Below are 24,057 nucleotides of genomic sequence, written 5' to 3' on the forward strand. Positions count from 1 at the left end.
TTTCAGGTTAATCAACAATGGTTAATGAATAATCCCTTCATTAGCCATATGTGTACATACAAACAAATAAGTAGAGTTCCCTTCATTGATGCCGCTTATTTCTTTACAAAAATGTCTCTCTCCGTCGCCGCAGATATAGAACTTCCGGCGTACGCCACTCTCTCTCTCACTTCCCTGAATTTTCTCATTGATCTGTTAAATTCATGTATTTGTAGTTGATTATTAAAACTCTGGTTCATTTCTCCGACTTGTATGTGACTTTTTCCATTTATTGGTTATAATAATTTGATTGTTGAATTTCGATCGCATAGTTAAATTATACTTCTTTGATGCTTTCATTTTTCTGATCGGTCTGTTAGTTTAGGTTTTATCTTTAAATTTTTTGATTGTTGCTGGAACTTTAATTTTCAGATCGATTGATTGATGATCGGGAGAAGAATTGATGAAGGGCAAGGCAAATTTGTCAGATTGATTTACTGTTAATATATATATTTTTTCATTTTTCAAGCGTTTTTTGTGTGCATATCTGTAGAGGGATTGTGTAGTTGAGAAGTATGTATATTATTTTTTTGTCTATATTAGTGTGAAATACATCATAAATCAGTAGAAAAAAAAAAGGAGATAGAAGGATCTCAGTGTAAGTAGGGTAGTAGGAAGGCCAATTTTGCTATTTTGTTTGATAAGGTGGTAGTTGTTGTTGGTGTGAAAAATCTGTAGTTGGTATTTCAATTTAGTCCAGTGAACAAGTTAATGGAATCTTGTTAGTTTTCCGTAGGGACTGTAGGGGAGTTATTGCATGTTCATGTACTGGTGACGTCTGAATGGTTTATTGAACTGCCAAGATACGGGGTATATGCAGCTAGATTCATCCAAAGGTTTAGCTCAAACTATGATCACTGGGGTGCCTGACCCTTCTGGTCAATGGATCCAGCAAGAATCATCTCAGCCGGTTATCTTGAGTGATGGCATATCTTTACACAATAATGTAAATAACCGTGTACCTGTTCAGACTGGTGAGGTCTTTTCTATGGAATTTCTTCAGGATCCTTCTTCAAGAATAATTCCTACTCTGTCTGGGTTTACTGAAAAGCATGATAAGAGAGCTTTACCTCAAAGTAAGCAAAGTCAATATCCGGGTTATGAAGATCTCACAAGACTTCTTGGGTTGACTAGAATGGATTCTGAATGTGCTTCTGACATAACTGAATATGCTTCTGCAAGAGGGTCTAGTACTGAAATTGAAAATGGTATTTATGTAGAGAATGAGCTTACATTTAATCAGAAAGTTGGATCTTGTGGGCATGTCCCTGGGGGAGCTACTACAGATTTATTCTATAATCAAGCTACTTCAGGGTCAAGTGCTCCGCTTTTAACTAAATCTGAATCTTCACAGTCATTAAAATCTTCTGGATTAGGAACTTCAGACTGTTCTCAGACAGGAAAAATAAAATTCCTGTGCAGTTTTGGTGGTAGAATACTGCCTCGACCTAGTGATGGAAAACTCAGATATGTTGGTGGAGATACACGTATCATTTCCATAGAGAAGAGTATTTCATGGGACGAACTTATGAAGAAAACATTAGCCATCTGTAACCAGCCTCACACTTTCAAATACCAGCTTCCAGGAGAGGATCTTGACGCCCTTATATCAGTCTCTTCTGATGAAGATCTTCAGAATATGATAGAGGAATATTATGGACTCGAGAAGCTTGGGGGTTCCCAAAGGCTCCGAATATTTTTGGTTCCCTTGACTGAATCTGAAAACTCATACCCTGAAGATGCTGCTACTGTTCAACCGAGTGACCCTGATTATCAATATGTTGTTGCTGTTAATGGCATTGTTCAAGTGGATTCTTCTGCTAAGGAGAATTATTATGAGCAGTGTGTGCGAGATGAAGCCAGCAAGGTGATACCTAAAGTGGACTGCAGTAATGGTATTTATGTCCCACCTCCTTCTCAATTGGTTGGTGAATCTCAGAGTCAGGTTAAGTCTCCCAATCAATCTACTTCTCTTTCTCCTGTGTTTATTCAACAGGAAGATTGCAAGAACGACTCAAGGAATGCATACACAAACAAGTTGCCACATGGTAATGACGCATGTCCAGTGTCGGTTAGCAGCACCCAATCATTACCTGAAAACCCGAATGGATGTACTAATATTGGTTATTATGCCCCGCAAATGAACCTGATAAATTTGCAGAGTCCAAACAAAAAAGATGATATCCCTCAGCCAAGCCAATCGAGTGAATTGCTTTCACATCACCATGGTCTCAGCAGAGACTTTGTTGCTCCAACATCAGAACAATCTGATGGAAGCTTTCAACAGTACTCCTTTGAAAGAACAGAACCCAAGGAAACGACTGTTCACTCTGAAAAGCGGAATGATGAAATGGATGTATTACTGGGATACACTTCCACTGTTACTCTAAATGGAATTCCCCATGCCTTTTCGGATTCAAAACTTCAGGAACATGGAAAAAGATCAGCTTACTGCTCACAAGAGGGAATAAGCTCATTTTCCTCTTTGAACTTTTTACCAGCTCAGTTATCTTCACACGGTGTGTCTGCTGCTCTGCAAGAAAACCTAGGGTCTCTGCATCAGAATACATACCCAGTCAGTTCTCAGCATCATATTAGGGTACTTAATGGGGAATCAACTGTGGCCACTGACTTGATAGATTTTCCAAAGTTGCCTTTTGACTCAAATTCAGTGAGTAAATGTGGGCCCGTGCAAATAAATATTAATGGAACAGACACTAGATGCAACGGAGCTAAAGCAAAGTTGGAAAATTACCATCGTGGTTCGAAAAACTTTATGGAGAAAAATTTAAATTGTGAGATGGTGAATGCATGTGATACCAATAATGCACTTCTCTATCATGAGGGTAAATTTCCTGATAACAAGTCATCCAAAACAGCTGTGGGTTCAGAGAAAAAACTACCTGATGTTAACTCTGCTATGATGTCTAATAATGGAGGTGATATACCTGGTGAAGAAACACAATTTTTTGACATGAACATCCTTGCATCAACACCTTTAATTAATACAGTAAATGAGCGGTCCCAAAGAAATCAATTTGAGTATGCCTCAGGGGGGATAAAAAAGGCTGAACCTGAGAACAATACATCCTGGGTGAAGAGTTCTGAAGTTGCTGGGAGGATTTCTAATTCTGAAACACAGTCTCATGGTGCAGAAACTCTGAGTGATCTACTCTCTGAGTTGTCTGATGGCCTGATTTCCCACCATTCCCCCATGCCAGCAGTTGCTGCATGTCCTCAAGATACTTTTGCCAAAGAACCCTTGCTAATATTCTCTGAGGAATTGTCACCATCATCAGTTGTTGATGATGGAGGCCAGTTGGTGTCCTTGCATTACTCAGCTTTCAGGCAAAACCCAACCAAGGATGCTGCTTTTAGGAGAGAAGTTTCTCTAATTGATGAAGAATTTACTAGTTACAGTGACCAGAAAGTTGTGACTTCTGGTGTTGGTGAATTTTCTAGTGAAAAGCAAAAGATAGAAGATGCTCCAGTTAGTAGGAGTATCAAAGAAAGTCAGCAGGTTCTGAAAGCAAATGGAAGAGATGTTAGATCACCCAGTGGTGACTTATATGCTGCAAGTCTCCTAGATTTGGATACCATCGGTGGTGAAGTCATATCTCCTAGTGCAGCAGAAGGGGCGGCATTTGCTCCTGACTTGGGGTTGGAGGTGAATTTCTATTTCACTTTGATGGGTTGGTGTATGATTTAGGTTACTAAAAGCTCTCTTATGCTCATATAGCTTTTCGTTGTTTATCTGGCTTGGTGCAGGATGCCAACCCCCCCGACGGAGATAAGGATAATTTAATTTCTGATGCTATGATAGCTGAACTGGAAGCTGATTTGTATGGTTTGCAGGTAAAGGATCATTTCCTTTTGTATTCTAAACCTTGTTGGAAGTGCTCATCATAATATTTTATTTCTCCCCTTTTCAACTATAACGTCTTACACTCTAATCTTGGGTATGAGTCTGAAAGACTTAAAAGGTCATTGCCTTCTTACAAGTACAGTACCAGCAGAACGCTTCTAATATATCCTAAGGAGAACTCAAATGTACAAGGCTTTGTCCTTCACTATATACCCCCCTCCTCCTGCAATACCTTGATCCTCTTATCATAGGGTGTGTTACATGACAAATATCTTTGATTTATTTTCATCGTTAAAGATTGTGGTTCAGTTCTTGGAAATAATAATGATCTGCTATTTCTAGTCTTGGAATGTGCCTCAAAGGTTATGTAATGGTTTTATTGCTTATCAACTATGTTTCTCTACTGGTTGACAACAACAACATACCTAGTGTAATCCCACAAATGGGCCTTGGGGAGGGTGGCGTGTACGCAAACCTTATCCTTACCTTGTGAAGGTAGAGAGGTTGTTTCCGATAGACCCTCGACTCGAGTAAAGCATTTCAAAATAGGTTTGAAAAGGAAATACAATAGTAATGAAGCCATGTCGAAAAAAATGGATAAAAAAACAGTAGCAACAACAAATAATATGAAAATCATAGCAAAAGATATAACATATAATAATAAAAGTCGAAGAATAAGATAATAGAAGAGCTATAATAATAATACTGATAAGGAGAACTAGACAACACTGGACTACCTACTAACCTTCTACCCTAATCTACGGCCTCCATATCCTTCTATCTAGGGTCATGCCTTCGGTAAGCTGCAGGTGTGTCATGTCTTGTTTAATCATCTCTCGTCAATACTTCTTTGGCCTCTACTTCTCCCTAGACCCACCATAATCACCCTCTCACATCTACTTAATTGGACATCTGTTCATCTCCACTTCACATGACCAAACCATCCCAACCTCACCTCCTCATTTTGTCCACCACGAAGGCCTTTCCCACATTGTCTCAAATATCTTTTTTCCTAATCGTTCCCTCCTAATATGCCCACACATCCATCTCAGCATCCTCATTTCCTCTACTTTCAAGTTTCATCTTCTGGATGTGTGAGTTTTTAACCGGACAATCCTCTTGCCCGTACAGCATAGCTAGTCTAACAACCACTCTATAATACTTACCTTTAAGTTTTGGTGACACATTCTTTTCAACAAGACACCAAATGCGATCCTCCATTTCATCCACCCGTTTCAATACAATGTGTAACATCATGACTGGACAGTGTTCCAAGTCTCCATCCACTGTCCTCACCCGAGTCTTGGCTGCATCATACATATACCTTAATCGCCTTAATATATGCTACAGGTACTCCTCTAGCTTTCAAACATCTCCATAGAATCCCCCCCCCCCCTCTTCTTGTGGAAAGTTAATTTTGTAACTTATCTTGTTTTACCTTCTTTCTTCATTTTAAGAGAAGATGCTAACTTATATCTTTTTTCTTAGAGTTTAAAGATGCTTGCTTTCTTTAACAACAACAACAACAACGAAATTTACCTCAATCCCGGACAAGTTTGCTTTTTTTTTTTGATTAACAACCAACTTTATTAATCAAAAGTAATCGTTACAAAACCAAGTAGATGCAGACCAACTACCTCTAAAATAACAAACTCTGAAATAAAATCCTCCTACAAACTATCGCAAGAAGCAGCCTATACATTCCTAAGGAAAACAATTTAACTGAGCTAATGAATCACGCCATCCAATTTTGTTCCTCCCTTGAATGTGTATATGCACATTCAAAAGTGCATATACACATGTTTGTGTTATATGCACCCTTCCATTTTGAAATCTCCTGATGTTACTATCCCTCCAAATGCAGTAAACTACCATTGCAAAAGTGCAGCAAATGATCTCAGCCATTCCATTTCTCTGCTTTATTTTAAGAGTTCCTTAATTCATTCTTAAGCAGTAGCTACAACTAATGTTACATTGCAGATCATAAAAAATGTTGACCTTGAAGAATTGAGGGAGTTGGGCTCTGGGACGTATGGTACTGTTTATCATGGAAAATGGAGAGGAACAGATGTTGCTATAAAGAGAATTAAGCGGGCATGTTTTTCTGGGAGATCATCACAGGAAGAAAGGCTGGTGTGTTTCCTTTAACATATCTCCCAAGCATATCATTTTTTCCTGGATTATCAGCAGTGTTTATGATCCTTATTGTGAAATTCATAATAAAACTGTCCTTTTTCCAGATTAAGGACTTCTGGAGAGAGGCACAGATCCTTTCAAACCTTCATCATCCTAACGTGCTTGCATTTTATGGAGTGGTACCTGATGGGGCAGGGGGAACTTTGGCAACTGTGACTGAATTCATGACTAATGGATCACTTCGAAACGTTCTTATTAAAAAGGACAGGTGACATTGCTTTTGCTATGTTAATTAGTTCTACATGCTTCTCTCATTCATAACTTAATGGGATTTGCTAAATTCCTTGTGCAGGTCACTTGATAGTTATAAGAAACTTCTTATTGCCATGGATGCAGCTTTTGGGATGGAGTATTTGCACTCGAAAAACATCGTCCACTTTGATCTGAAATGTGACAATTTGTTAGTCAGTCTGAGGGATCCACAACGGCCCATATGCAAGGTATCTTTTTTCCAATTACGGCAAGGATATATGCACTCTTGAGTGTACAAGTATAAATCTGTTAGGAACCCAGACTCTCCTAACAACAAATCTGTAAACTTTCAAATGCAATACAGATATAGGAACAACACTTCAACTGTAATTTACTAACACCAACAAATAGAATAAGTCTTACAAATAGCAAATAGAGAATACTTCTAACAACCAAGGTATTTCGAGGAACCTTAACCTCCAAATCTACTAGAGAAAATCCTACCCAAAAGACTGACTGTCTTTTCTTCTTCCTAGTACTATTTATTACAAAATAACTACCTAAACTGCTCGGTAATTGCTAGGTAACTACTAGAAATACATACACATAATAATTAATAAATAAAACAGATACATTTAGGCCTTATTTTCACCCTTCTTCCTGCGGCTATAGACCCTATTAAATTAACACCTCTTGGGAGCCATTCAAGAGTGTACTCTACTACACTTTCAGGTTGCACTTGCATTTCAAGCTCTTCAGATAAGAAAAGAGGGAGCTGCTGAATTGGAGTAGAATCCTTTACTGCACGCTCTGATTCCAAAATTGTTAGGAACCCAGACTCTCCTAACAACAAATCTGTAAACTTTCAAATGCAATACAGAAATAGGAACAACACTTCAACTGTAATTTACTAACACCAACAAATAGATTAAGTCTTACAAATAGCAAATAGAGAATACTTCTAACAACCAAGGTATTTTGAGGAACCTTAGTCTCCAAATCTGCCAGAGAAAATCCTACCCAAAAGACTGACTGTCTTTTCTTCTTCCTAGTACTATTTATTATAAAATAACTACCAAACTGCTCGGTAACTGCTAGGTAACTACTAGAAATACATACACATAATAATTAGTAAATAAAACAGATACATTTAGGCCTTATTTTCACCCTTCTTCCTGCAGCTATAGACCCTATTAATAGCAGATCTAACAAAATCCAGAATGAATCATGAGAGAGCATATCTCGACTTCAGGAGCTCAATAACATGGTGACCCAAAGAAAAACTTCAACGAGAGGCCTTAAACTTCTTGTTAAAACAAACAAAAACACTTCATATATAATTTTATTTGAAGTCTATTTTTCTAGATTTTGATGGCAAAGTTATTAAAATAATTATGATCGATCTCTAGTAATTCCTTTCAATTTCTAATATATCTAATCCATTATTTAGGGATTTTGGTAAATTTTTTACCTAGGGCTCCTTTTTGAGATTGTGTCAAAGTTTCAATCCTTCTCTTTTATTTTTTGAGTTTGGAATAACTGAATTCCTATATCCTAATTGACATATTTAAATTCTAATAAATATCTAAAAAAGACATTATAAACCTAAGAAGCAAAGATATCAAAATTAACAAATTTCAGAAGTAAAATAATAGAAAGAATAATGGAACCAGATTCAACCAAGTTGATAACTTGATATCACTTTTCACTGCTTCAATATGCTTGACGCAATGCTTGAAAATTTGAGAAAGAAACAAAAAAAGAGTTGGCAATCTGCTTTGGGCTCTCTTATTTTTACATATTTGTTTCTGAGAGTTGGAGAATGGCCAAGGGAATATATTAAAAGATTAATGCATGCTATTTGAAGAGAAAGGTAAGAAGCAATAAAACTATGTGGGCCAATTGATGATGTTGAATGTATCAACAAATGAGGCAAGAACATATTACCTACACGTATAGTCTATGGAGGGATTCCTTAAAAGACTATTTTGTTTCCTAATTTATTGTCTATGGTTTCATCTTTCCATTTTTATTATGAAAACATGCATTATCTACTTTAAACACAATAATTCTTTTTTTTAAAAAATTATACACTTATTAGGGAAATTTTGGGCCCCAAAATTATGGGGCCAAAAGAAGCTGCCTTAGCAGCTACACCCTTCGCCTAGCCCTATCTGACTTATAAGCACAAGTTCCTATGATTCAGCTGTTATTGATATTGGAATTGTATTGGACTGACTTCTGGTCAGATAGCCTTTCTGTTTCCAGAAGCACATTACTTGCATCTACAAAGCCAAAAGCTTTTAGCCAAGTTTGAATAAATGACGAATAATATTGGAGCAGAGTGTACTTTCACACCAAATAAGATTTCTTCAGCACAGTTAAGACCAATGAAGACTCTTTATGATGAAACAAAGATTACCACACCACTGTATAGGAGACCTACTATAAGGAAACAACACATTCTTGTATGCTTATTTTGTAGGGTGAATCCAGCTAGATCTACTGATACATTTTCATAGGATAATTTAATCCCATTTGTATTTTAGTAAAAAACTTACCTTGCCATAGTAATTGAGTTATTTGTAAGATATGTAATGCAGGTTGGAGATTTTGGACTGTCTAGGATTAAACGCAATACTCTCGTATCTGGAGGTGTAAGAGGTACTCTTCCCTGGATGGCACCTGAACTGTTAAATGGTAGCAGTAACCGAGTATCTGAGAAGGTTAGGCTGATTACTGTAATTTACTATAATCAGATATGTCATAAAGCAATAACATCTGATATTAGTTGTTAAGTATGTCATTAAGCAATAAACTGGATGGTTTGGTTTCTGACAGGTTGATGTTTTTTCATTTGGCATAACAATGTGGGAGATTTTGACTGGGGAAGAACCCTATGCAAACATGCATTGTGGGGCAATCATTGGTAAGGCTCTGATTACCTGTTAGACCAAGTGAATAGTTTCTGCTTCATAACAGTAATGGGAGGTAGAGGGAATAGTATGTTGCTTAGGGAATGGATTCCACTCGATTATAAGGGTTTGCAAAGGAACTTTTGAAAATGCTCCCAAGCACTTTTCCCAATGTATTCACCTGAAGACTTCTCTGGGTCTTTAGGATCCCTTTTTCCGGTGGTAATCGACCATCGGAATCCTGCAGTACTTTCTCTTTCTTCACATCTCTTTCCTCTTTCTCCTTTTCTCCATGGAGAATCATATTATTTTAGGCAAGGGGGTAAATATTACTCCCTCCGTCCCATTTTATGTGGCACCATTTGACTTGACACGGTGTTTTATGAAAAAAAAAGAAGACTTTTGAAACTTGTGGTCTAAAACAACCCTTAGACATTTGTGTGGTTGTAAATCATTTCATTAAGGGTAAAAGAGGAATTTTAAAGTTAAATTGTTCCTAATTAAGTAAGGTGACACCCTTTTTAAGGCGGATTAAAAAACAAAGGGTGCCATCTAAGTTACTCGGACTCTCCAAAAATGTTGCCGCACCCGTGTCGGATCCTTCAAATATACACTATTTTTGGAGGATCCGACACACACCCGTCGATATTTTTGAAGAGTCCGAGCAACATAGGGTGCCACATAAAATGGGACGGAGGGAGTATGATTTAACAGTCAAAGTCTCCCTCTGAATCATATGGGACACTTTTCTGGCTCTGCAGAAGGCTAAGGGAGGCTACAAAGCTAATGAGGAAAAAACTTTAAATCATGGAAGAGCAGAGATTTCTCGACTTATACTTATTGTGCATTTAAGTACAATAAATATGGGAGATACATATCAGTAATCAGTTATCACAGTTAATGGCCAAGCCAGAGCAGTGATTACTATACCAGAGAACAAGTTTAATGAAGGATGGGAAACACTTGTTGCCAAAATAGAACATTTTCATTCTCAGAGAACCAGGGGTACAAGGGGAAGCTGGTTCCACTGGACAACACAAGTTTCAGTACATCAAGGAGGAAGGGAGCTTCAAGGATTCTAGAACCAAAAAGCACATGAATACATCTGTGCCTTAAGGGGAAAATGACCTCCTTGATATGTTTGGTGGGCAGTTTCCCTGAAACTGTTGATATCCCTACATACAACGATGTAAGAAGATGGGCTCAGCAGATGTGGAAAGGAGTCCAGAATCTTCAGGTGTATGATATGAATGGGATCCAGTTTCTGTTTGAGTTCCAAATTAAGAAAGTCGCAGAACGTATTTTTATGGGAGATCGGATTAGACAAGGGAAGTGGCTGATGTTTGAATGGTGGTCTCCAAAATCTGGAGTTGCCCCAGAACACAAAGAATTCAATTGGTTCTGGATTTGAGTTCTTGGATTACCTCTCCATCTCTGGTCTTCTAAGGTGATGAAGGATATCGGCAACAAATGCGGCAGCTGGCTAGAGAATGAGTTGGAAACAAAGTTAAAAAATCACCTTAGAGGGGCTCACATTCGAGTCAAAGGGCCAAGGGAACAAATTCCATCGTCTGTGGAGGTTGCAGATATAGAATGGATTTTTCACTACCGGTCTGGTGTGAATCACTACAAGATATAGAAGTAGGGGGATGAGTGATTACGGCAGTCGAGGAAACAACTATGAGCCTGAGATAGACCCTGACAACTTATGAAGAAAAGGAAAGGAGATAGAGACATGGTATGCGATGGACCAAAGATACAAAGAATGCTTTGCTGAGAATAACACTAGTTTTGTATTGTCTGGGGTGTGAAGTACTCGAGGGATGAGGTGGCAAGTGGAAGTGGGCACTTTTTCTTTTTAAAGAAAAGTTTTCCTAATAATTATAGGAGACTACATAGAAGGCAAACATGTGCTATGTATTTACGATACACATCTATAGTTTAAAAGTATTATATTACATAGCTATACTTAGGGTTTTATAGCAAATCTCTCCTCTCTCTCAAACTCTCGCTCGCCTCTCTCCTCTCTCCTCCCTTGCTCGCCTCACTCCTCCCTCGATCACCTCTCTCCCTTTATCTTCCCCTCCTCTGTCTCTCGCCTGATACAAATGGGGGATACTACTGAGAGATTTGTATTAGGCGATAGATGGTGTAGACCTCTCTTCTTCTTGTTCTCCTCTTTGATTTCATACTCAGACTCTCAGTATACTTGAACAAGGGAGAGAGACAATATTGTATTAGTCGAATTTTGAAAGAGTACAACACATGATACAAATGTATAACAAGGACAGATGAATACATTGATACAAATCTATAGCTAGTTGTAGATACACTCAAATACATTGATACAAAGTGAATACACAAGGAATAGATACAGGTGATACAATTGATATAATTGTATTCGTTGATACACCTGATATAAAGTGAATACACAAGGAACATATACATTTGATACAATTATATTCGATGATACAACCTGATACAACTTGATACAATTTTATTCGTTGATACAAATCAATTGTATTTGTGATACCCAAAAGTTAGCTAACATTTTTTCCAACTGGTCAAGAACTCCCTTTGAAACTGGAATCCCTGCAAGGTGTATAGGCATCGAGAGAAGAACATGTTTGCAAAATCCATTGGATAACAATGCTTTCATCTCCTACCACTTTATTTTATACTCTATCCAGAAGATGAGAATTTTTTTTTTTTAGATTTAAATAGAGGTAGTCCTAGATCAAAATATTAGGAATCAAAGCAAGGAAAGTAGGGGTGTGCACTATTCGGATTAAACCGAATAACCAAACCAAACCAAACCGAAATTTTATTTGGATTGGTTTTTTGGTTTTTCGGATTGGTTTTGGATTAATAAATTACTTTGTTTGGTTTTTTGGTTTGGTTTTGGATTTTAAAAGATAAAAACCGAAAAACCGAAAAAAAACCGAATTATATATATATATATATATATATATACTGCGTGGAGTCCTGTGGTCTGCCACATAGGTCAAAAGGTGTACAAAATTACAAAAAAAATGAGTTCAAGAGGGGTAATAGAACCTTAATTTAGTTAAGGTGTGTCTCTGGGATTTCGGTCATAGTCTAGGGGGTACTTGTGTCTTCTCCCTTTTATGTTTGAATTACATCCACAATAGGTATACTTATAAGTATTGTGTTTTAAGTTTTACTTATGATTTATATTAGAAAGTATATTTAAGGAATTAAATATTATTACTTTGGTTATATATGTTATTAATTATTGACATAACCGAATAACCAAACCGAAAAAAGCCAAATCGAATAGAGAAAAACCAAACCAAACCAAATTTATTTTGGATCGGATTGGGTTACACTTTTACAAAACCAAAAACCGAAAATCCAAACCGAATAACGTAAAACCAAACCAAAAAACCGAATGCACACCCCTAAAGGAAAGTAGCATTGATGGAACGGGGGATCGCACCTTTAGCGAAGAAATAAGGTGACTAGCTGGAAGTTTTTGAAATCCCAACAATATTTTCTATATAAAAAGAATCCGAAAAGCCTGATGGCTTTATGTCTGATACAACAAATACAACATGTATTCATCCTCTCTCTCCCAAATCCCGCTCGCCTCTCCTCCCTCAACCATTCTCTCTCGCCTCTCTCCTCCCTCCTCCTGACATGTAGTTATGAATTGTAATTGAGTAAACTATAGCTATTTATCTCTAATTAAGCCCAAACTATAGTCATTTTGAAGGTTCCTCATAATTATAACAGCCCGGGCCCTTTCCTGATTTTTTTGAAATGGGCCCTTACAAGTTGGGCCTTTTTTTTCTTCTAAAGATACAACAACTAAGAAAAAGGTCCAGTCGCTGAATTTTTTCACAAAAGGAGTCAATCTATTTGACAAAGTCGATCACCCTCCCCCAAGTTCTCCACAGATCAAGAGCGAATTAGAAGAACTCATGCGACTGGAGCAACCAAAGGAAAATGATGATTCCAACAGACAACAATCACCCATCCGTGAAGATGGTCAGAACTGTCACATGCAAGCAAATAGTTACAGCAATGAAGGGAGGAGGTACAAACTTTTTGCTCTATAGTGGGGTGGAGTTTAAGGGGATTCCGAAGGAAATCAGTTGGTAATATATGGAAACCCACTTCCTCTACAAATTAATGAAGCATGTGGATATGATGAATTAGAGGACATGACAACTCTATCGGTCCATTCCAATGTTTTCAAATTGAGCAAACATTTTGGGGCATGCTTCACAGGCTGTGAAAGGTTGGCATTGGATATGCTCATGAAGATAGATCAGAAGAGGTTCTTGTTGAATCAAAATTATAAGAGGGGAAAACCAAATGATGATGGAGGAGAGAATTCCAATGAGGCTAGAAACATGATCCTCCAGATGAACATAGAAGAAGGGGATGCAAGGATCAGGGGGAGCAACAACCTTTTATGTCATCAATGAAAGTTAAAATACTATCATGGAGTGTGAGAGGGCTAAATAGGGAGAACAAGAGAAGTCTTGTAAGAAATCTAATACAACAGTGGGGGTTGATATTCATGTTCTTGTGGAAACAAAACTCAAGGAGTTAGAGACAGATGCATTCAGACAACTTTGGAATAACAGATGGTCAGGAGAGGTGCACCTGGAGGCTATAGGAAGGAGTTGGGGTATAGTAGTGTTATGTGATAGAAGATATTGAAAGGGAGAACTGGTGGAAAGTGGAGACCAGATGATCACTTGCAAGTTTACAGGTAGCACTCAAAACGTAACTTGGTGTCTGAGTGTTGTATATGCTAATTGCGAGAGGAAGGAATTATGGCGGGAACTTGCTGCTGTTAGGAGCCTGTGTGTGGTGACTTTAATGTCATTAGGTACCCCATAGAGAGGACAAAATGCTAAATAATTTCAGGAGCCATGGCTGATTTTTCAGAATGGATTGAGGACATGGAGATTCTCAATCCTCCTCTATTTGGAGGGCCATATACATGGTGGAGGGGGCACAATTATAGAACTGCCTCTAGGATTGACAGATTTTTATATTCTTTCCAATGTGAGGAGCAATTCCTCCAAATTAGAAAGAACTTACTCTCCATGGTGGGTTCAGACCACAACGCAATTATGTTAATGTGTAGGAATTGGGACTTCCAAAAATCTCTTCAAGTTTGAACAGTGGTGGATGGGAGTAGCAGGGTTTCAGAGGGAAAATTCAAAGCTGGTGGACTTCTTTTCAGGACATTGGGACTTCTGCTTACATATTAGCCACCAAACTGAAAATGCTGAAAGAAGAACTGAAGGTATAGAAATCTCACATTCAAGATTTCTACCTCAAGCCGTACAAAGTGCCTGAAGCTTGGAGGCCTGATTTCACTATGCAGGAGGCTCCAACCATCAGCAATGAGGATCAACAGTGGCTACAAAGGGAATTTGAGGAAGAGGAGGTCCTTAACGCAGTCAAATTATGTGCAAGTGATAAGGCTCCTGGGCTAGTGGGCCTGATGGCTTTTCTTACTAGCTTTTACCAATCTTGTTGGGAGTTTCTGAAAGATGACATTGTTAGCACAATGCATCACTTTCATTCTCATCAAGTATTTGAGAAAAGCTTTAATGCTACTTATGTTGCACTCATACCTAAGAATGGAGCAGTGGAACTCAGAGATTACAGACCAATTAGGCTAATTAGTGGGGTATATAAAACTATAGCCAAAACTTTAACAGAGAGAGTGAAGAGGGTTGTTGATTCTCTAGTTAACAATCATCAAATGGCTTTCATATAAGGAAGACAAATCATGGATGCACTCTCATTGCCAGTGTGTGTGTGGACACCAGGTTGACAGGGGATGATCCAGGTATCATGTGCAAACTAGACATATAGAAGGCATATGATCATGTCAACTGGGATTATCTACTGGCCATTTTCAGACAGATGGGGTTTGGTGAAACGTGACTGAAATGGATTTGTTTTTGTATTAAAACTATTAGGTTCTCCATATTTGTTCATGGAGAACATGTGTTTTTTTCCCATCAGAAAGAGGTCTTAGACAAGGGGACTCCCTCTCCCTTTCCCTTTTCATCCTAGCCATGGAATTCTTTAACAGCATGATGAGAAAGGCCATCAGCAACAACTGGATTAAGGAATTCAAAATCAGCAACGGAATAGGAGAAGACACTGTAGTCTGTCACCTGCTCTATGCAGATGACGCACTGATCTTTTGTGAAGCAAAGGCAGAGAAAAATAGGTATATTATCTGGAGAAAGAGTAGTCTTTTCCCTGTCACAGAAGTGGAGCAGATTCAGACTTTGGCCTATATCCTATGATACAGGGTAGAAAGCCTACCAACTAAATACCTGAGTATGCCACTAGGAAATGGGCACAAGGATTTGGAGATATGGGATGTAATTGTGGAGAAAATGGAGAAGAATTTAGCAAATTTAAAGGTATAGTATCTATCACTTGGTGTCAGGGTCATCCTATGCGAGACTCCTTACCTATCTATGTTATGTTTCTCTTTCCTATTCCAACCAAAGTGGTTAACAAATTGGATAAATATCGGAGAGATTTATGTGGTTAGTAAACAAGGAGGGTAAGGGCTTTTACCTAGTGGGCTGAGAAACTGTTCAGCTAAGCAAGTGCTCTGGAGGACTGGGAATCAGGGATCTAAGGAGAAAAAACAACTCACTACTTAGGAAATGGTTGTGGAGATTTAATGGGGAACAACAGGCTTTGTGGAAAGATGTGGTCATAACGTGGTGCACAAATATAGTTACTACTTACTAGTATGTATAACATCAGTGTGGAGAATCATTAGGAATCTATGGCCCAAATTAGCAGAAAACATATTGTACAAAGTGGGAGATGGGAGCAAAATCTTGTTCTAGAAAGACCTCTAGATTGGTCAAGCAACTCTGATGCAGACCTTCCCATATTTATTCAACATTTCATCTACAAATGTTACAGTAGCTGATAGCTGGTCTCAACAGGGATGGGACATCACTCTTAGAGACACCTTAATAATTGGAAAGTAGACAGATTTGTGGACCTGATGGCTGTTCTTGAAGGGTTCAGTGGCACTAATACAGAGTCTGATACAATCAAATGGAATTACAACAATGATGGGATCTTATCAGTAAGCAGAAGCTATAAAAAGGAAGCAGAGACACAGCCTCAGATCAAACCAGGCCTTTGAAGCCGGTATGGAAAAGTAAGGCACCAAAAAAGGTTAAGTGCTTTACTTGGTTGGTTGTTTGAAAAGCTTGCCTCTCTAATGGGAGACTACAAAGGTGGAAGTTCCATATTGCATCTAGGTGTTCCCTGTGCCGTGAGAAGGGAGAGACAAACAACTATCTCTACCTTCACTGCAACTTCACCTACCAGCTATGGTCTCTATTCTTTAGTCTAACAGAGACCAAATGGACTATGCCTGAGCATACAACAGACATTCTAAGTTTCTGGATTAGGAGAGGGGGCAACAAATCTCAAAAGAAATGGTAGAGACTAATCTCAGAATGTATTTGATGGACAAACGGAGGTAAGAGGAATGGAAGATGTTTTGACAACAAAGCCAACAACATTCTGGAAGTTAAAGGAAGATGCATTGTAACATTTCACTTTTGGTGTAAAGAAAATTATATAGAAGAAGCGAAACAGTTCGTAGATCTTTTAGGTTCATTGCAATTACTTTAGGATGGTTCCTAACAACTTTTTGGAGGTGTCCAGCATGCCCTTAATGCTGAGGAATACAACTTTACCAATTAAAAAATAAAACAATAATGGAAGTTATACTTGCATGATCAAGTCTGTGCTTACATCCATTTGAGGTTCATAAACAATTCAAAGGATATGATATCATTTAAGAAATCAGACCATATGGCATTAACTTTTTCTGTGCTATAAATCAATGAGTTGACAACATGTCAGCTTAATTATATTTTAAATCATGTTTTTTCTGAAAAATATCATATGATTTATACAAATTTCCCCTTCAGCCTTGTTTCTAATACATTTGCTCTAGTCTTGTTAATTGTTGATAATCAAACTGTTATAATACCAAAAGTGACACATTACAAAACTAAACAGGGCTGACCACCTGTTTCTCAAATTTAAAGAAAAAATAATAGAAGAGGAAAACAGAAGTAGACCATCTGTACGTTACGCCTGACTACAAATCACTCTCATCAGTCTCAGCTATTACCAATACTTCTATCTATTTATTATCGTGAAACAATTTCTAGTGCAACCAAGTCCATCAGGGGAAGGAGGTGAGACTATCTAGGGTAGCCTGCCAGATTTTGATGTTGGTACCTCTGATATGGATGTAGATGGCCATCTCTTTGCATATTCTGTCTGCTTGGTATCTACCAGCCTAGAATCTAATCTGATTGTGTTCCCTCCAAATAGGACAAACTAACATTGCATGTAAGCTGCTTATTATAGCACCTCTACCAGACTTCTTCTTTGCACAAGAACTTATCCACTGAGTCTCCACCTGCCAATTCCAATGGTTCTTTGTATGTTCAGCCAACTCAGGATCCTCTGCCATAAGGCCCTTGTGATAGGGCATGTGAAAAGTAAGTGATCCATTGTTTCATCAGCATTACCACAGAATGCATACAGCGGGGGTACCTGCACCCCAAATTTTAGCAGTCTCTCAACTGTGGGCAAACTTTTTCTAAGTTGCTCGGACTCTTCACTTTTGGTGCCGCACCCGTGTCGACACGACATGGGTGTGGGTGTGGGAGTGGGATCCGTGTCCGATTTGTTCAACCAATGTTGGGTACTTTGACCAAAATCGATGGGGAAAGTCTGGACAGTTTTAATGATTTCTATAATCAATACAAAAGCTAAGATGAAATTGAAGAAAATGGAATACCTTTTATATAGAAATTTCTATGTCACTCCTTTTCCTTTAGGGCTTGTTTGGAAGGACACCCTGGTAATTGGATTTGGTGTAATTGGTGTAATTACATTGTCTTGTCCTGTTTGGAAGGACAGGTAATTACTTGATCAGCAGGTAATTGGTGTAATTGGCAGGGGGTAATTACACTCTACAATTCATAGGCAGAGACTGTGAATTGCTGGTCACCTGATTACTTTTTAATTTCTTTTTTTTTTATTTCTATTTTTATTTTCTTGTTTTAATTTTTTTTACTTCTATTATTTTAAGTTCTTTTTTTATTTTTATTATTCTAAAAATTTGTAAAAGTTTATTGTTTCTTTTATATTATTATATTTCATTTTTTTCTTGTTCTCAACCTTACTTTACGTGATTCTATGTAATTTTCTCGTATTATCTATTTCTTTATGCCATGCTTATTTTCTCATTAGCATAGTTTTATTAGTATTCTAATTTTTAAATTAAAATAGAATTTATTGTTAAGTAAGGTTATAGACTTACGTTTTCTTTATTAAGAAAAAATAAAAATAAATCATATTTATTGCTATGTTGAAATTTGTTAGAAGAGTATTATGTTAAATTTTTTGTTTTGAATTTATAACCTATGTTATATTTTTAGTTTCATTTGTTTTAGTAATATTGAATTTACATTGCACGTCATTTTTTAATTAGACTTGATAGATTATATTTTTTGCAAACATTTAATAATTTATGACATTTTATTTATATATTATTCTTTTTATCAAACCTGCATTTCACGATGTTCGTAGAAACTTCATACTTTTAGTTGTTACGATCAATTCAATTGAAATATATTAATTTGAAAAAATATAAATCAATTATTTTTTCATAATATTAGTTACATAAATTATGTTTATTAATTAATATATTTTCAAAAAAGAAAATATATCTTAAATATTTAATTTAATGTCATTTATAAAGTTTCTTATTTGTCTAGTATAAATTTTAAATAATTAATTTTTATTTTTAAAATTTATTATAATTTTATGATTGCAATTGTGCATCCAAACAGAACATGTGTAATTACACTGTGGCATCCAAACGGGACATATGTAATTACAGTGTAATTACACTGTGGCAATCAAACGTGTCAATGTAATTACTAGGCTGGTAATTACTACCCTAGTAATTACACCAATTCCAATTACCAAGTGGCTTTCCAAACAGACCCTTAATCTCCTTTCAAGATTCTCGTCAAGTTCTCCACAAAATATCTCATAATTTAGGTTTTATAACTCTAACTTTAGATATTTTAATTATTTTTAGGCGAATCCCTGCACCCTTATCCATACATGGATCCATATACTCGAATCTTAAAAATTAGATCATGAAGGATCCGACCTCCAGATCCGCACCCGTATCGGACACCTGCACCCGAGTCTGAACAACTTAGGCTCGGACTCTTCAAAAATGTCAAGGGGTGCGTGTCAGATTCGCCAAAAGTAGTGTATTTTTGGAGAATCCAACACGGGTGCAACATTGAAAGTGAAGAGTCCCCGCAGCTTAGATCTTTTTTGCACTGCTAGCCAGAGGATAAACTTGTGCCTTGGGTGAATGTTTTTTTGCATGGACAGACTTTTCCATGGAACCATGGGGTGAATAGGGAGCAAGCATGTATATGTCCTCCTGCTCCAGAACGTCTGCTTTACCACGACAAAACGACCAAAATGGTCCTTGATATATAAGGGTTGGAGATTTTTAGTCCTCTATATATATCATGTTATTGAAATAGTCCTTAATGTATAGAAAAAGATGACTATTTTGGTCCTTAATCTAAAACTAACCATAGAAGTAAAAATTTTTGTTAAACTTAACAGATGACTATTTTGGTCTTCTTTCTTTCACCACCATTAGACGCCATGCTCCATTTTCAGTTCACCCACTTGTCANGTGATCAACTTGCAGATATTTACCAAGCCCCTCATCAGTCCTCGTGTTAATTACATTTGTAACAAGCTAGGTACATGAATTGTATGCACTAGCTTGAGGGGGAGTGTTAGAATAGGAATAGGTTTATACAATCCTATTAGAATAGGAATATGTTTATACAATTCTATTAGAATAGGAATAGGTTTATACAATCCTATTAGAATAGGAATAGAAATAGAAATAGGAATACTAAATAGTATCCTACTTGGTAAAGGATTGTATTCTAGGGTCTATAAATAGGGTCTCAATGTAATAATGTACACAACATCAATTCAATAACATTTTTCTCATATATTTCTCACAGTATTAATTTTTTATTCCGTTGTTGACATTAAAGGGCGAAAACGTAATGGATAAAAGGTGGAAAATAGAATCTTAAAATATTTTTTGAAATTTGAAGAGATTTTTGTGTGTTAGTTTTTTTTTTCTGGTAAAATTTGGTTTAGAAAAGAAGAAGAAGGAGGTAATGGAGAGAAGAATAAATCAATTGAAAGTTGCAGCAGAAGAGAGATGATTGAGGGAGAAGGGGTTTGCCATGTGGCAATTTTGTGGGACGCACAGTTAAGTTTAACAAAAAATATCACTCGTAGAGTTAGTTTTAGGGTTAAAGACCAAAATGATCATATTTTTATATACATTAAGGACTATTTTAGTAAGGTAATATATATAAAGGACCAAGAATGTTCAAGCCCCATTCATCAAGGACCATTTTGGTCATTTTCTCGCTTTACCACCATAGCCATGAGCCTAGTTTTCAAGTCCCCCTGTAGTCCAGCTGCCTGCATCATTAATTTCCTTGCCTCCAAATTTTTCCTCACAACCCATCTAGCATTTCCAGGAGTAGTGCATTTATCCAGGATTTCATTTGTCACATGGTAGATATGGATCCACTTGATCCAGAGATGTTTATTCTCCTCAGCTATAGCCCATAAATGCTTTAAGATTGCTGCTCTGTTCCAAGTGACAAGATTCAAGATTCACATGCCACTAGAGCCCTTTTAGTAACGTAGGCACCCACTCTCCGTAGGAAAGATATGCAGATACAGCTTTTATGAGCTGCAAGCTGCCAGCATATGAAAGTAACTTTGCAGACCAGCATCTCACTCTTGTTAATTGTTGCTACTGCTTATGTGCTTGAGAATTCTCCATTCTCTTAATACATGTGAAACTTGGAACATGAGGCAAAAGCCAAAATGTCTGGCCATGACCAAGCTTAGTCTTTTGAAATTTTAACAAATTGACTCTGTCCTTGTTATAGGAAGTGTCAGTGCTAATAAATGATCCCCATATTGGTCGTCCAAAAAATATACCCATGCATCGAAACTGAGCTATTTTTAATCAGTATCCCGATATGCTCTGCAAGTTCAAGGGTCTAGCCTCAAAGCATAATTCCAGATAAAAGCATTACTCTTGCTCTCTGTGAGTTCAAGAAGTATAACCACTTGACTGTGCAACATTTGTAGGTGATCATGTCAATTCTGAGATTGTCATGTATTCGTAGTCTGAGGTAGATAAGACTGCTAGTACATGTATTTCGTTTGGTTTGATCATATCAATGCTCAACAATGCTGAATGTGTAGGCCAATTCACCACCTAATTGGGCCAGAAAGATATAAAGAACGGCCAGCTTACTTGCTATTTCTGATAAGTTTTCTTTATTGATGAAGAGCAACTTAAAACTAATGGTCCTTTGAGGCAATGAAAAGAAAAGAATTGTGTCTTAATGATTTCCCAACCCTTTCCAATTTGACCTTGTTTGATAATTGTTGTAGGGGGGATTTTAAAGAATACTCTTCGGCCTCCAATGCCAGAAAGGTGTGATCCCGAGTGGAGGAAGCTGATGGAACAATGCTGGTCTGCTGATCCTGAAGCTCGGCCATCATTCACGGAGATTAGAAACAGGTTGAGGTCTATGTCTGATGTACTCGAGGCAAAAGGTAATAGCAGTTCAGCAGGACATGCCAATGCAAACATCCCCGTGTAAGTCATCAGGAGATGCTTTTAGCATTTGGAAATAGTTGTTTTCTTTATTTGCTAATAGAGAGAGCACTCTGGTTCTCTCTGTCATATTATGTGATTATAAGTTTTGTATCATTTTATTAATTCTTTATAATGGAACCCTTAGAAATTAGAATTAGGTGTAAACTGTGATGAGGTTACTGAGTTTGAATTTTCTTGGAAAACAGGTGTATATATAGACGTATACACAAGGAAAATATTGTTTCTTTTTATTCATGTCCCAGACTGGGAATCTATATATATGTCAATATTCAAAGAAAAAATGATAAATAATAAAAGGACATGTAACCTACACATTGACAATTTATTTCATTTATATTTTCTTCATAAAAAAATCATCACAAAATTTTATGGGACAATTGAAAATATATCTCAAACTTAATTACATAAATTTTAAATATAAGATAAGTACTAGCAATTTCTTCTATAAGTTAACTTAATTCTTTGGTTAAAATAAAAGTAAAATTTAAACTAAGGTGATAATATATTTTTTTAAAATAAAAATCTTACACTCATTGTTATTGCGTATAACTTCAAATTAAAGAATAAATTATACTAATATGACGTGATTAACATATAATTTCATCTTATTTCCTGTGATTCTTCACATTCAAATTGGCAGATAGATAGGAGTCATCACAATGATGTAGTTACAAATTTCGGTAAGTATATTTAAATTTTGAAGTTGTAAATAATTAGAAAAAAATGATGAGAGAACACACGATTTTTTAAAAATTAACTAGGTAATAATTAGTAAGTCTAAAATAACCTGTAATGGAAAGAGAAATGATTTCAATCAACTAAGATAAATAAGTAAAAAAAAATCATCTACTTAATGGTGTTTCCTAAGTTTAGTGCTATGGATAAAACTTAGAGAGGCAGCCGAATTTTTATTTTTTTAAAAAAATATTTGAATTGTTAATTATTGTCACTTATAATCATTTTAATTTTAAATAATATATTATTCCCCTATATCTCAATTTATGTGACACAAATAAAATTTGAAGAGTCGATCAAAGTTTTTATATGATTTTCAAATATTCTAAGTTGTGATTTATAATATTTTATATTTATTATTCTATCATTTTAAGGTCTTTTTAGAATTCCTAATGAAATAATGCACAATAATTCCTCTCATTTTTAAAGACCGTGATCAATTAAAAACCATCACATAAATATGAATAAGTAGAATAATATTTATGGTGTTCATTTACAAGTTGATTACCACAAGATACTATTTTACTCGCTTCGTTTATTTTTATTTGTCTACCAAATTAATAATTATTTATTCAATTCAATTATCAAAAGATAATTTATTATTTATTTTTAATCTATTCTTATTATTAACTATAATTATTTTAAATTAATTTTTCAAAAGACTTAATTTATTATAGTTAAGAAAGTAAGTTGTATGATAATGTAACTCATCTTTGTAAAACGATTGCAAAGGCAGCGCGTGCGGAAACATATTCAAAGTAGGGTCCATATCTTTTACCTATTTTGTGAAGAGAAATAAAAAGACTCCAGTATGTGCGTGAAATCAAAATACAAATGGGGTCCACCATTCTTCACAAACTTTAAGTTAATTGAAGATACAAAAAGAAATAATAAGAGAGAGCTTGGTTTTTTGTCCAAAGAAGAACAAGTACAAGCCTTCAAACACTTAAGTATCATTGCTAGAAATAACATAATTTGAAAATTCTGAAATTGCACCCTGGCTGGCAAGAAGCAGGCATGTCGTCCATTAGCTACCTGCTTCTAGCCACTTATATATAGTAGATAGAAATAAAATAAAATGTGTTGCCATTTGGGATATATATGTGTTGGCTTTAGGGTAGAAGCCAACTAATGGTAATGGCAAGCAAATTCTTACACGTCAAATACAGAAGCTTAAGGCAATAATGTGCATCTTAAATAGAAGTTGCAAATGACTGAATCACACTTAAATTTTATTGGCATATAGCATACATGTTGATACCTCCTACTCTACTCACACT

General features: G+C 36.4%; 1 protein-coding gene across 2 annotated transcripts; it reads left to right on the plus strand.

Moving 5' to 3' along the window:
* Positions 1 to 51: 51 nt before the first annotated feature.
* LOC125870923 (uncharacterized) lies at positions 52 to 22,338 on the plus strand. 2 transcript variants are annotated; one of them, XM_049551469.1, is made up of 9 exons: positions 52 to 149; positions 412 to 3,706; positions 3,808 to 3,894; positions 5,885 to 6,037; positions 6,145 to 6,308; positions 6,393 to 6,540; positions 8,896 to 9,018; positions 9,134 to 9,221; positions 21,814 to 22,338. In XM_049551469.1, the coding sequence occupies exons 2-9, from the start codon at positions 854 to 856 to the stop codon at positions 22,023 to 22,025; spliced, it is 3,828 nt and encodes a 1,275-aa protein (XP_049407426.1). In that variant the 5' UTR covers positions 52 to 149; positions 412 to 853; the 3' UTR covers positions 22,026 to 22,338. The 2 variants fall into 2 exon arrangements, with proteins under 2 accessions (XP_049407426.1, XP_049407427.1); XM_049551470.1 differs by having other exon boundaries at positions 84 to 149; positions 776 to 3,706.
* Positions 22,339 to 24,057: the final 1,719 nt, after the last annotated feature.

This window comes from Solanum stenotomum, chromosome 7, assembly GCF_019186545.1.
Source record: "Solanum stenotomum isolate F172 chromosome 7, ASM1918654v1, whole genome shotgun sequence".
Taxonomy (NCBI): Eukaryota; Viridiplantae; Streptophyta; class Magnoliopsida; order Solanales; family Solanaceae; genus Solanum; species Solanum stenotomum.